The 15,778-nt window shown below is 41.7% G+C and overlaps 1 protein-coding gene across 1 annotated transcript in view; it reads left to right on the top strand.

The window, feature by feature from the left end:
• The window catches only part of LOC126481083 (loricrin-like), a 78,311-nt gene that overhangs the window by 30,146 nt on the left and 32,387 nt on the right, over positions 1 to 15,778 (top strand). The window contains exon 2 of the mRNA XM_050104581.1: positions 1,008 to 1,137. Coding sequence (XP_049960538.1) covers positions 1,008 to 1,137 — 130 coding nt within the window. The remainder of the gene's footprint in view (positions 1 to 1,007; positions 1,138 to 15,778) is intronic.

The raw sequence follows: 15,778 nt of genomic DNA, 5'->3' as shown, positions 1-15,778 counted from the left end.
CTTAACTGCTGAGGTCACCAGTCCCCTAGAACTTAAACTACTTAAACCTAACTAACCTAAGGACATCACACACATCCATGCCCGAGGCAGGATTCGAACCTGCGACCGTAGCGGTCGCGCGGTTCCAGACTGTAGCGCCTAGAACCGCTTGGCCACTCCGGCCGGCCAGCGAAGTTCACGAAAACGCATAGTTGGGAGAGAGTAGGGCTCACCCTTTCCCTAGCATATTGTCTTGTTATCTTTGAAGGGCTCTGTCAAAGACGTACTGAATAATATTCACATCGGCTTCCGATCTGTATATTGAGCGTCTTCCACAATGACTTGCATCTTAGACGCCACCTGTTGCCATTAATTTCTTATGACAGTTTTTTATTGTCTTAGGGTTAAGCATCGCATTCCTACCTCGGCCTTGCCTCCACCGTCTGTGAACTTACACTACCGACCGCCTGGCACATGGTGGCAATCATATCACTGTTTCCTACTGTGAGTACACTAACCATTTTTTGGTTTTTACTCGATCAGCCTCTGAAATCACCAACTGTAAACCCCACGTTAGTCAATGTTATTACACGCCAGCAAGAGCTGATGCTACTTCTACGAGAATCAAAATTGAAAATAGGTATTGGTGTTACAGCCACAATGTATCTCTTAGCCCGCATAACGCCAAACCGAGTATAAATTTAATAATGTCTTCTTCCTACTACACGTTATACGCACTGTAAGAAAAATTTCTTTGTTTGATGTCTTCCGTGGAATTGCAGTTTTAATCGTTATCTGTGTGTATTGTAGTATTGCAGATGAAATTTGAACAAAGGGGACTATGTTACTCAAAACCATAACACCACAGCTCAATATGTGCCCTTAGCTTGGCTGTATAGAATATGTCAGATAAGCAAGAGGGATTGTCGCGGGATTCCTGTGTTTGCTGTGACAACCTGCCTGTTCATCCTGCACCCCTCCTTGTCCTCACATCGTGACGAGTGAGACGCGCTCCTGTTCTGTTGCAGGTCGCAGCCGTGAAGCCGCCGCGCCCGCCAGTGGCGCCTCTGGCGGTGGCCGCGGTAACCGCCGCAGCAGTGGTAACCTTCCTCGCTCCTCCGTGTGCGGCCATCACCATCTCGCCTGTGCCTGTGCCCGGTTCGTACCGCTGCTGCATTTGCCGATTCACGTCAGCGCAGTGCCGTAATGCTTAAGCACTGATTCACTCAGTACCGATGTCTTTCTTTCGTTTCACTTTCATTTAGTTTCAGTTTTAGGACACATGAATAATGTCACCCCTTTAGATGAACATAAGATGAACATCAACAAAATCCAAAACGAGGATGATAGAATGTAGTCGAATTAAGTCGGGTGACGCTGAGGGAATTAGATTAGGAAATGAGACACTTAAAGTAGTAAAGGAGTTTTGCTATTTGGGGAGCAAAATAACTGACGATGGTCGAAGTAGAGAGGATATAAAATGTAGACTGCCAATGGCAAGGAAAGTGTTTCTGAAGAAGAGAAATTTGTTAACATCGAGTATTGATTTAAATGTCAGGAAGTCGTTTCTGAAAGTATTTGTATGGAGTGTAGCCATGTATGGCAGTGAAACATGGACGATAAATAGTTTGGACAAGAAGAGAATAGAAGCTTCGAATCCCGAAAGTTAGATGGATAGATCACATAACTAATGAGGAGGTATTGAACTGAATTAGGGAGAAGAGGAGTTTGTGCCACAACTTGACTAGAAGAAGAGATCGGTTGGTACGACATGTTGTGAGGCATCAAGGGATCACCAATTTGGTACTGGAGGGCAGCGTGGAGTGTAAAAATCGTAGAGGGAGATCAAGAGATGAATACACTAAGCAGATTCAGAAGGATGTAGGTTGCAGTAGGTACCGGGAGATGAAGAAGCTTGCACAGGGTAGAGTAGCATGGAGAGCTGCATCAAACCAGTCTCAGGACTGAAGACCACAACAACAACAACAACACCTATTTCCACATGGTTTTTAGAACTATCTTTCTTCCAAGAGAATCGCTATTGCATTTGCTAACAAAAAAAGAATATATCTTATTTCAGCACGGATAAATAGAAAAGAAATAGTACGCATTTCCTTCTAGGGAAGTAGCAGCTTTTGGTGGCTGCATCACAAGCATAGCGCCTAGATAATCCTCAGACAACCCATGTCATACAGCTACTATGATTAACTTTTATATCCGGGAACCCTTAACTTTATATATTGTCATTATTAATCGTCACAACCGCGCGTTTCGAGTATAAATAGAATTACTGTACAACTGTCGTTATTTCTCTGAGAGTGTGTGAAAAATGTATACTGGCACAAGAAATGAATAAAAGCAGCTAACTAGAAGTCAAGTGGGAAGTACTAATTAAGGAAGACTTCCAAAAGATGTAGACAAGACTCACAAGACTCCTTCAAACAATGGCTACTGCTGATAACAAATATTGTCATATTACACAGAAGCAATCGAGATAAAGTCGGAGGGTTAAAACGTGGGGAAAGCTGAATTGCGGTGCTGTAGAGATATGCTGTCATTTATGTGTACAGTTATGGTACAACATATAGACGAATTATAATTATCAGGCATTATTAAATTAAAAACAGGAGAAAAATAATATAGTAAATAATTTCATAAGGTAAAAACAACTTCTTCCTTACAAAGCAGTTCAACAGCATCTCCAAAAGGCTAAGGAGTACCAGCAAAACCTAAGTTATTAGCGCTTTTTCTTACTAGAAAGTACTGGAAATGTTGTGAGGCAGCCACCGCGTGCTATACGGCTAATTGCTAATAAGTCATCATTTCGTATTCAACTGCAGATAATCATTGATCCATACTCGGCAAAATACGAGATGCCGGAGGAATGCATCACTGTGCAAGAGCAGATGTCAGCAAGACTAATCATGACGTCGACTACCCAAGCTGAGACTTGTATCTGTATGCTGCGGCTTGTCCCATCAGGCAAATGCAAGTAGACAGGAAGTTGAGACTTATTAACTCAAAACTCGCCCCGCGGTGCAGTTCGTGTCAGCAGCTGGGGAGTGAGAGCTGCTCTGGGTGTGGGGGAGTCAGTCACTGTGGGAGGGGGGTTGCAAATTTCAGCTGCTGGGGAACGTCAGATACTGGGGGATGTTAGATACTAGGGAACACAGTACTCCTTTCACTCCTCTGTAGCTGATTGTATGTTGTCTCCTTATTAAAAGAGGCGCTAAAGAGAGATATAGATAAACATACAGATAGATAGAGTGATATACAGAGGCAAGTAAATTTTCTGTGGTGCATGAATAAGAAACATAATATAATTTTATTTCGCTACAAAATTTGAATTTTCATTCGCCTTCAGACATACGTTTTTTCTCTGAGTTTTCGCAGCACCATCTATGGCCATGTTGTGATGAAGGTAAATCATAGCTAAATTTCTCCTAATGTATTACGAAAATATTAAGTTCAACTGCCACATCAAAATAAAAAATTCTTCACATGACTTCTTCTTCTCTTCCTAAAATCGTGTTTCCACAATTCGTTTATTTATTGGCTGCTTTGTGTGTGTCTGTGCGTTTTTACTTCGCGTATCTGGAAGGATCTTGCTGTTAATTTATAGTTGATTATAGAATACGTTTTAGAAAGCCTTGGCACTACAGTTACGACTAGTAAATATTGCAGCATTCCGCGGAGGATCGTTTTGAAAGTAATCTCTAGTACATCTAGTTCAAACGCACTTAGAAAGAAATATTCGGCTTTTAATAACATGGATAAAATTTTATGGCGTACAACACGGTGATTATTATCGTCCGCCGGATAATGGTGCTTGGTAAGATGAAGCATTACAGAAAAACTTGCAAACATCCTTCACATATTTTAGATATGTAATTGATACTACACATTGACAACCATCATAGAGCAATTTAGACGAGAAAATATTTAATCTGAGGTTGCATTGTGTCTGCGACTGTAGGCATAAAAAACGTAATTAATTACATTGTTCCACTAACTGGAAGTAATTCAGATTGCCTATTTGACAGTGTCCTTGCCTGCTTAGCATAGTATTTCAGCTAACACGTGTTTTCTGCAGTTATAAGAATGGGGCAGCAGCCTATCACCTAAGTTATTCAATCTGTGCATTAAGCAAGCAGTAAAGAAAGCCAAAGAAAAATATAGAGTTTGAACTGAAGTTCATCACTGCAGTTACTTCAGAAAAAAGCAAAGTGCTTGGAAGTTCAGTTGAACAAAATGGATAGTGTCTTGAAAGGAAGATATAAGTTGAACATTCCCAAAAGCAAAACAAGAGTAATGGAATGCAACCGAATTAAATCAGGCGATGCCAAGGCAATTAGATTACTAAATGAAACACTAGAAGTAGTAGATGATATTTGCTATTTGTGTAGTGAAATAACTGATGATAGCCCAAGTAAAGAGTATACAAAATGCAGAATGGCATTGGCAAGAAAAGCATATTTTAATAAAAATAAACTGTCAACAATGAACATAAGTTTAAGGTTAGAAAGTCTTTTATGAAGACATTTGAGTGGAGTGTAGCCTTGCACAGAAGTGAAAAGTGAAAATATACAGTGCCGACATAAAGAGAATAGAAGCTCTTTATATGTGGTGCTACAGAAGAAATCCGAAATTATCTGGGTGGATCAAATAACTAGTAAGAGAGTACTCGTAAGAACTAGGGACAAGAAAAATTTGGGGCATAATCTGACTAAAATAAGAATGATTTGATATGTGGGACACATTCTGAGACATCAGGGAGTCAACAGCGTAATATTTGATGAAAGTGTAGGAGATAAAATTGCAGAGAAAAATCGAGAGGAGAGTACAGTAAGCAGGTTCTGATGACTTTTGGTTTGCAGTAGTTATTCACAGATGAGGAGGCTTTTACAATTTGCAGTAGCGTAGGGCGTTGCATCAAACCAGTCTTCGAATTAAAATCGTAACAGCAACTATAACAAAAGCTTGGTCAGTTTAGTTTTACTACATCGTCTACATTAAGTCTAAATATGAAGTCTACCTGCCAGATAAGCAAGATACTTTTTAGCCACTTGTGTTTTGGCATGAAAATAGCATTGTGGCACTTACTAAGGGTTCACATTCATGTCTTGGAACCAATTATGACGAATATACGTGTGTGTGTGGAAAATAACATTATGCCACTTGTCCCATAACTTCATTATCGACTATCGATCATTTAGGAAAGTTGATCAAACCATTAGTAACAAACTGTTTGACCGTAACCTATACTGATAATACATAATTTCAATAATTTTATACATATGACACGTTTATAACAACAGCGCTACATTTCTAACGGCTTGCTAGTTCTATAGATACCATACACTACTTCTGAAATTGTGTTGTAGAAGTCACGTAAAAAGTCCATATTTCCAATTCAGAAACCATTTAAATTCAGCGCCCTGTATTTTGCTACTACGGACTGAGGATCTGTAACGTCTAAAGATCACAACAGGATAATAGATTTCAGGAGGCACCTATTCCTTTTGTTAATTCCAAAACTGTGTCAGATATCGTCGTGCGAATTATTAGACAATATAAAAATCCAGTTAAATGACTACATTGAAGAATAATGTGAAACAAAACATGTTTTTCTCCAACATATGTAGACTAAACGCATTAGCTCAAGTATTATCAATAAAATATTAATTCCAACATTAAATTCTGCATAACTGAGGATGGTTACAGACTCGCGAAGTCAAAGAATAGTTCTAGAATCATCAGTACATTCCTTTAAGATGAGATATTTTGCACACCATTTCACTGTCATTTTAAATTTCATAAGATTTATGTTTATTTTATTTTGTTAAGATGGGAGAACGATTTGTGAAAGGAATAGATATATTGGTTCTACCACATTCATATACAGGGTGTTTCAAAAAGGACTTTACAACTTTAAAAATTCATACAGATTTATTGAGAGAAGATTTGGAGCTGAGTTAAGTGTTATTTTGTAAGGAAACACGTCAAGTTTTTTTTTTTTAACCTTAAGCTAAAGATCTTGTATTTGGCTTCCGTTGGTTATCCTGCACACATTCCATCGAAAGTCAATTTCTTCACAAACTCGCTGTAGCATTGCAAATGTAACTTGCTCAGTAGCGGAATAAATTCTTGCTCTAAGTTCAGGTAGAAAAGCCATCACAGGAGGCACAAACACGATAACCTTGATGAATCCCCGTAAAAAAAAAAAAAAAAAAAAAAAAAAATCAAGTGGTGTCAGCTCAGGGGAACGGGCGGGTCATGCAATTGGCGCATCACGGCCAATCCATTGACCTGGAAAGAGATCGCTGATAAAATCCTGAACACTAGCCAGGCAGTGGGGTGGTGCACCATCCTGCATCAGGTAAACATTTCGTTCTTGGTCGTCCTAATCAATCCGTGGTATCAAAAATTGTTGTAACATACCCAGGTACACTTTGTTCTTGCTCAATGCCCAAAAAACGTTCAGTTTAGAGCTATCACGAACATGTTACGTTAACCTTACCACTTAAGTGAAAAGTCGAATCCTCAGAAAAGATGATTTTGCCCAAGAAATGTTCATCCTCATGTAATCGGCTTAACATATCTGCACAGAAGTTCTTGCGAGCAATTTTATCAGTGTCTTTTACTGCTTGTACGTTTATGAATCTTACGGTTTCAAATGCAAACGGTTTCTCAACACACGCCAATCAGTCGTATGTGGAATCTGTAGTTCGCGAGATGCACGCCGGGTCGATTTAGGATGGCTGTTGGCAAAACGTTGTCTCACTCGCTCAACGACGTCGTCAGATGTGCTTGGACTACCAGACGATTTCGCAAGTCCTACCAAGTACCCTGTTTCTACACAACATTTATGCCACTCATAAATTGTACGTTACTAGGAGGATCTTTAGCGTACTTGGTACGGAAATTACGCTGAACTGTTGTCACCGACTTCGATTCTTCAAACCAAAACACACAGTTAGCACGCTCAGGCCCAGTGAAGGCAGTCATCTTTAACGCAGCTGCCGCTAGCGCTCCTTACGGTGCGATTTGGCACTAGCGAACTACGCGAGTCGGAACCTCATGTATTTTCCGACAAATTGGCACTACAATCATCTTTGCAGGTACTATGAATTAATTAATATTTTTAAAGTTGTAAAGTCCTCTCTGAAACACCCTATACATTGAAACTCTCTGGCAGATTAAAACTGTGTGCCGGACCGAGACTCGAACTCGGGACCTCTGCCTTTCGCGGACAAGTACTCTACATCTGAGCTACCCAAGCACGACTCACGACCCATCCTCACAGATTCAATTCTGCCAGTACCTCGTCTCCTACCTTCCAGACTTCACAGAAGTTCTTCTGCGAAACTGCACTCCTGGAAGAAAGGATATTGCGGAGACATGGCTTAGCCACAGCCTGATGGATGTTCCCAGAATGAGATTTTCACTCTGCAGCGGAGAGTGCCCTGATATGAAACTTCCTGGCAGATTAAAACTATGCGCCAGACCGAGACTCGAACTCAGGACCTTTGGCTTTCGCGGCAAGTGCTTTACCATCTGAGCTACTCAGGCACGACTCACGACCCGTCGCTTCAATTCTGCCAGTACCCCGTCTCCTACCTTCCAAACTTCACAGAATCTGCCAGGAAGTTTCATATCAGCGCACACTCGGTGCAGAGTGAAAATATTCTGGAAACATCCGCCAGGCTGTGGCTAAGCCATGTGTCCGCAATATTCTTTCTTCCAGGAGTGCTAGTTCTGATGTGATGAAGAGTAGGTTGAAGTTCAAGACATTAGTCAGGAAGAAGCAATACGCAAAGAAGTGGGATACGGAAGTACTAAGGAATGACGAGATACGTTTGAAGTTCTCTAACGCTATAGATACAGCAATAAGGAATAGCGCAGTAGGCAGTACAGTTGAAGAGGAATGGACATCTCTAAAAAGGGCCATCACAGAAGTTGGGAAGGAAAACATAGGTACAAAGAAGGTAGCTGCGAAGAAACGATGGGTAACAGAAGAAATACTTCAGCTGATTGATGAAAGGAGGACGTACAAACATGTTCCGGGAAAATCAGGAATAAAGAAATACAAATCGCTGAGGAATGAAATAAATAGGAAGTGCAGGGAAGCTAAGACGAAACGGCTGCAGGAAAAATGTGAAGACATCGAAAAAGATATGATTGTCGGAAGGACAGACTCAGCATACAGGAAAGTCAAAGCAACCTTTGGTGACATTAAAAGCAACGGGAATTCCACTGTTAAATGCAGAGGAGAGAGCAGATAGGTGGAAAGAATACATTGAAAGCCTCTATGAGGGTGAAGATTTGTCTGATGTGATAGAAGAAGAAACAGGAGTCGATTTAGAAGAGATAGGGGATCCAGTATTAGAATCGGAATTTAAAACAGCTTTGGAGGACTTACGGTCAAATAAGGCAGAAGGGATAGATAACATTCCATCAGAATTTCTAAAATCATTGGAGGAAGTGGCAACAAAACGACTATTCACGTTGGTGTGTAGAATATATGAGTCTGGCGACATACCATCTGACTTTCGGAAAAGCATCATCCACACAATTCCGAAGACGGCAAGAGCTGACAAGTGCGAGAATTATCGCACAATCAGCTTAACAGCTCATGCATCGAAGCTGTTTACAAGAAAAATATACAGAAGAATGGAAAAGAAAATTGAGAATGCGCTACGTGACGATCAGTTTGGCTTTAGGAAAAGTAAAGGGACGAGAGAGGCAATTCTGACGTTACGGATAATAATGGAAGCAAGGCTAAAGAAAAATCAAGACACTTTCATAGGATTTGTCGACCTGGAAAAAGCGCTCGACAATATAAAATGATGCAAGCTGTTCGAGGTTCTGAAAAAAGTAGGGGTAAGCTATAGGGAGAGACGGGTCATATACAACATGAACAACAACCAGGAATAATAAGAGTGGACGATCAAGAACGAAGTGCTCGTATTAAGAAGGGTGTAAGACAAGGCTGTAGCCTTTCGCCCCTACTCTTCAATCTGTACATCGAGGAAGCAATGATGGAAATAAAAGAAAGGCTGAGGAGTGGAATTAAAATACAAGGTGAAAGGATATCAATGATACGATTCGCTGATAACATTGCTATCCTGAGTGAAAGTGAAGAAGAATTAAATGATCTGCTGAACGGAATGGACAGTCTAATGAGTACACAGGATGGTTTGAGAGTAAATCGGAGAAACACGAAGGTAATGAGAAGTAGTAGAAATGAGAACAGCGAGAAACTTAACATCAGGATTGATGGTCACGAAGTCAATGAAGTTAAGGAATTCTGCTACCTAGGCAGTAAAATAACCAATGACGGACGGAGCAAGGAGGACATCAAAAGCAGACTCGCTATGGCAAAGAAGGCATTTCTGGGCAAGAGAAGTCTACTAATATCAAATACCGGCCTTAATTTGAGGAAGAAATTTCTGAGGATGTACGTCTGGAGTACAGCATTGTATGGTAGTGAAACATGGACTGTGGGAAAACCGGAACAGAAGAGAATCTAAGCATTTGAGATGTGGTGCTATAGACGAATGTTGAAAATTAGGTGGACTGATAAGGTAAGGAATGAGGAGGTTCTATGCAGAATCGGAGAGGAAAGGAATATGTGGAAAACACTGATAAGGAGGAGGGACAGGATGATAGGACATCTGCTAAGACATGAAGGAATGACTTCCATGGTACTAGAGGGAGCTGTAGAGGGCAAAAACCGTAGAGGAAGAAAGAGATTGGAATACGTCAAGCAAATAATTGAGGACGTAGGTTGCAAGTGCTACTCTGAGATGAAGAGGTTAGTACAGGAAAGGAATTCGTGGCGGGCCGCATCAAACAAGTCAGTAGACTGATGACCAAAAAAAAAAAGTTCTGCAAGGTTCGCAGAAGAGCTTCTGTAAAGTTTGGAAGGTAGGAGACGAGGTACTGGCAGAATTGAAAGTGTGAGGGGGGGTCGTGAGTTGTGCCTGGGTAGCTCAGATGGTAGAGCACTTGCCCGCGAAAGGCAAAAGTTCCGAGTTCGAGTCTCGGTCTGGCACACAGTTTTAACCTGCCAGGAAGTTTCAAATCAGCGCACACTCCACTGCAGAGTGAAAATCTCATTCTGAAAACCCTGTACATTACTCTTAATGTAGTATACAAAGAACAAATTGTTTTTCGTAAAAACTAATATAAATTAAAATAGTGCTAGCCATCAGGCAGTTTACTTCTACTATGAAGTACATATTTTTACTTCGTTTTTGAGACCTCATATCCCCTAAACCGATGGGGAGTGGCCTAGTTAAATATATATTTAAGTGGCGCCGCAGGCAGTTCAGGGTAAGCTAACACTGAGATAGATCGTGTGACTGCCAATATGCGTATTTTTTTCTAAATCCCCACCAGAATTAGGTTGCCACCACTGGAAAAATAGGTGTGACTGATGACCGTTACTGTAACTGTGAATGTGAAGTGTATTTACATAATAAATGTTATTTACGGACGCATATTTCGACTCATTATTTGATACATCGAACACAATACCAGCCCAAGTGAAACCTGGTACGGAATTCCTAAGAATGGACTACAGCCAGGTTAATTATTCTTGACGCTATGAAATTCAAAAGTTGAATTTGTGGCATAATCAATGTGAGTTCAAAATTTAACTGTTTATGAACCTAGAGTTTAGCACAGGCTACATACTTGATGTAAACATTGTATTTTTAATTTGATGTACTTTACAAGGCAGTTTAGAAGCGAAAAGGACATATGTACATGTGACAAACATCACAGAACAATTAGACGTGAAAAATATTTAATTTGAGGAAAATAACATTGCAATACTTGACATAAACTTTGCATTTTTGATTTTCTGATGTATATTGGGAGACATTTTCGATTTAGAAATAACACTGTAATACCTGAAAATCATCATAGAACAATTTAGCGGCGGAAAATTATTTATTTGAGGCTCCATTGTGGCATACATATATATGCTACAGAAATTGAATTTTGCACTTCCTTTTTGGTAATTTCTTTTGGCTTAAATCAAAAAAATTCAGGTACTTCGGACACGTGTTAGCACAGCTAAGACGCCTGCTCTGGGGCTGCCTTGTGATTTCGCTTCAATTCAGACTAAAATACTATGCTGTAATTCTTTTATTTAAATACTACACTGATATTCTCTGGAGAAGGTCTGGTGCAGTAGGAGGGGGATGGCATTGCTGGTCATGTGATAATTAAGATGGGTGTGGTTTTTTACGTGATGGGTAGAGGCGCATTTCTGCCAAAATCATGGATTCTGACGTCTTCTATTGGGCATAGACCCGCTCACTTGACTTCACAAATGCAAACAAAGTTGTCTGGGCGCCCCAGGCTACTATCCTTCAAGGCAAAGGGCATGTTTCATACCTTGCAAAATTTTGGTACTGCAGAAGCCTTCAGCATAACATGAGCTTGCTTGTCCCTGACAGTAGTTAATGTGGGCTTGAGGATAGCTGGGAAACTACGTTTGAAGAGCATAAGGTGTTTAGTGGGTACCATCGCCCACACCTGATTGGCTGAATCGAGCATTTCCAGGTTCGATTTGGGGAAGAGATCGAGATGCAGAACAGTAATAGCTTCTCGTGATTTGACCACTTACAACCCTGCCGCGACTGTGGAATCCTTATACCCTAGCATTATAACCCCAATGGTCGGAGCTGTGGTGAGCCTAACCATTGGTATGCCAGTTGAGAATCACTGCTGGCGAGCCTGTATCAGGGAAAGTGACTGAGATGCCACGGATTTACACTTCTAAATTTAAAGGTTTGAATGAGAAAATTGCATGAAGCTGAAAGTCACGACGAAACGAAGGTGACAACGCTTGTACATCGTCAGAAAGGCATGTACCATTGACTTTCAACCAATAGGCCGAATTACGCACTTCGTTCTCGAGGCCCTAATTACAACAGGAGCGACACTTGGCCTTCTGAAAATAACTGTTCTCTCGCTGATGAGTTCTAAAACTATTAAGACAAGAAAATAACTTTTTGAGGGCGGACAGTTGCATCCAGCCCGTCATGTTCATTACACTTCAGTCTTGGACGTTGTGTACCAGCCTGAAACACAAACTGGATGTCCCGCAATGCTGTAGGCGACGTCACTGTTTACTTAAAAGCACGGATGAGTGGCAAACAAGCGTCTAATGAGGGACGGTTCAACTTCAGGAAGTAATTTCTTAGACCCTCATTTGGTGATCACATGCCGCACTAAAAAGTTCGTATATGGCAGCTTACGCGTCTCATTGAGACACTAGGACTTACAAGCCCGCGTCAGTTGCTGTAGCTGGGCTATGCACTCACGGTAACAGACTACTTGGATAGTAAAACTGAAAAATTTGTGTGTAACGGCTGCTACTTGTATATTCGAATCAACGTAATCTGATAATTAGTCTTGTAACTGAATATGCTTTAACTTACTAGAATGTACGTCCAGGTTAAGTTGCTGGATAAGTGTATCTACATCGGCACCAGAGTATGCGTGTAAAACCGTTTTCTGTTGCGTGAAACGTGTAATACCCTGGGTAACGGAGGGAAAGTCGGAGGAGAAAGAGCTGGAAATAGTTCAAATTTGATACTGTCATTTAGGTGTACAGATACAGAGCGGCATGCAGCTGGACTACGATGAACGGCAATTGTTACATTTAGAACAGGAGAAAAATAATACAGTAAATAACTTGATAAACTAAAAACTCGTTCCTTATAAAGTAATTCAACAACATGTATGAAAGGCTAAGGAATACCAGCAAAACCAACCCTATTAGGACTCGAACTTACTAGAAAACGCTCAGAATGTTGTGAGGCAGTAATCGAGTGCTGTATAGAATGCTCTAAATTGTCAGTTTATTATAAAGGTGGCTCCGAAACTACCAATGAGAGTGAGTGTGTGAAATCTTGTGGGACTTAACTGCTAAGGCCATCAGTCCCTAAGCTTACACATACTTCACCTAAATTATCCTAACGACAAACAGACACATCCATGCCCTAGGGAGGACTCGAACCTCCGCCGGGATCAGCTGCAGAGTCCATGACTGCAGCGCCTGAGACCGCTCGGCTAATCCCGCGCGGCTTAATGAGAGTCCCACGAAAATCAGCACCTTTACTGGAGCCTGCGTGAGGAGTCTAAAATGAATCACACAACTCTATCAATTATCATGTAGATGCAAGATCCAGATAGTAGATTCAAATGACCACTTTTTATATATACTGAGATGACAAAAGTCATGTGATACCATCTAATATCGTGTCGCACTTCCTTTTGAACAGCTCGACATGGCTTGGACTGAACGAGTCGTTGAAAATCCCCTGAATAAATACTGACCCATGCTGCTTCTACAGGCGTCCTTAACTGCGAATGTGTTCCCAGTGCAGGATTTGTGCACCAACTGACGTATCTATTGTGTGCCATAAAATGTTACAAGGGTCTTAATGTCGGTCGATCTGGCTGGCCAAATCATTCGCTCGAATTGTCCGGAAATGTTCTTCAAACCACACAATTGTCGCCCAGTAACATGGCGCATTGTCATCCATAACAATTCCATCCAAGAATGGCTGCACGTGGTCTCCAAGTAGCTGAACATAACCATTTCAAGTCAATGACAGTCAATGATCGGTTCAGTTGCACCAGAGGACCCAGTCCATTCCATGTAAAGACAGCTCACACCAGCTTGGACAGTGCCATGTTAACAACATGTGGTCTGCACCACACACGAATCCTAGCATGAGCTTTTACCAACTGAAATCGGGACTCATGTGACCAGGTGACACTTTTCCACTCGTGTAAGATCCAACCGATATCGTGATGATCCGAAGAGAGACACTGCAGACGATGTCGTGATGTCAGGAAAGGCGCTCGCATAGGTCGTCTGCTGCCATAGCCCATTATTGTGAAATCTCGCCGCACTGTCCGAGCGGATACGTTCGCCGTACGTCCCACGTTGATTTCTGCGGTTATACGACATAGTTTTGCTTGTCTGTTAGCACTGACAACTCTCCGCAAACGTCGCTGCTCTCGGTCGTTAAGTGAAGTCCGCCGGCCATTGCTTGGTTTGCGGTGAGAGGCAATGCACGAAATCTGGTATTCTCGACACACACTTGACACTTTGGATCTCGGATTATTGAATTTCGTAATGATTTCCGAAATGGAATGTCCCATGCGTCTATCTCCTGCTGCCATTTCGCGTTGAAAGTCTGTTCATTGTCGTCATGCGGCCATAATCACGTCGGACATCTTTTTACACGAATCACTTGAGTACAGATGACGGCTCCGGCAATGCACCACCCTTTCGTACCTTTTGCAGTCGATGCTACCGCCATATGTATACGTGCATAGCTATCCCATGACTTTTGTCACCTCATTATGAAATCAAAACCAAGAGAATTAAGAGATCACTTAGATCCAATGTGGAGCACAAACACTTGTTGAAGATGAGAGCTGGATGGTCGAACGATCGCTTCCTATCGACCACGGCTTGACTACGAGTGTGCAGACGTAACGTCAAGAGCGGGCATGACGGTCAAGAACTTCAGAGCAGACAGGACTGTGAGACGACGTCAGCCAATAGTACGACGTCCGACCGCTCTCTAGGACGACACCGAGATAGCAGCGGCATCTGGTAGCCTGGCCGCGAACTAGTTGAAGTCTAGCCAACCTACGAGCTCTACAGCAGCGACTTAGGAAATGTGTTGTTTCACGTGTCTTAGGAGTTGTAGGGCCTATATACTGAAGAGACCTTTTATTTGTCTACGCCCATTGTTTGCGCCACTTCTGCATTTCACAGAAGTTTTGTCGTTTATCTTACTGTAATAAAAATTCATTAACACGACTTGCTTGAACTGTTGTCTAGCGACCCTAGAAAGCAGGTTTCCTAGGCACCAATATTAGACGAGTGGACAGAACACAACAACGAGAGTTGCCCAAAAAGTTATGCACCGCATTTTTTCTTCAACGATTCTTTTTTGAACATAAAGAGAAATACACACCCTAACGAATTTATCTACACACCCTATTTTTCCCTCGTAATCTCCATCCTGTTCTACCTCCAGCGCCTGTGCTTCACTGTGCAAACATCCTTTTCTGATGGACAGATGCTGCGCCTGTCCTCACGAATTAGATCAGTTCGCTGCAACATGTCAGCCGTGGGTGGTCTCCTCGAACGCTGCAAATCGTGGTGCTCCGTCGAACCGCCTTCTGATGTCCTCGCCCCCAGTGTCCAGATATCACGCTTCTGTCGACAACAGATGCTCCATAGACTTTGAACAAGCGTTTGTGTACATTCCCTACACGTTCTTTCTCTGAACTGAGAAATTCAATGACGACACGTGGCTTGTAACGTTCATCACCTACAGACGCCATTTGGAAAATGTCCTGCAGCCACGCTATCTGCCGGCAGTGACGGAAACTTGGCGCGCTCCTCAGGAGACTTCAAATAATACATACGTAACGTTTCGCATTCGTAGCAGTGTTTTCAGCAGAGAAAAACTTTCTGGGCAACCCTCGTACTTCCTGAACTCGGCACTAATTCGTCAAATGGAGCTGTGACCCACACTGTCTCAGCAATCGGAAGAGCTGCTTTGCACGTGTGTTCCCTCCTAAATACTGGTTGAGCAGAAACAAATTATTGAAAATACGCAAAATAACCAGTTGCTCTTATTTTGTGACCAGTTAAGATAAACATTAACTGACATATAAAATTTAACTGAATGTTTTAACAGTATTTAATTATACAAGATTTACTGAAAATATACAGTACCTAAGTGAC

Source organism: Schistocerca serialis, chromosome 5 (assembly GCF_023864345.2).
Source record: "Schistocerca serialis cubense isolate TAMUIC-IGC-003099 chromosome 5, iqSchSeri2.2, whole genome shotgun sequence".
Classification (NCBI taxonomy): Eukaryota; Metazoa; Arthropoda; class Insecta; order Orthoptera; family Acrididae; genus Schistocerca; species Schistocerca serialis.
This window is presented reverse-complemented; position numbering and strand designations above follow the sequence as displayed.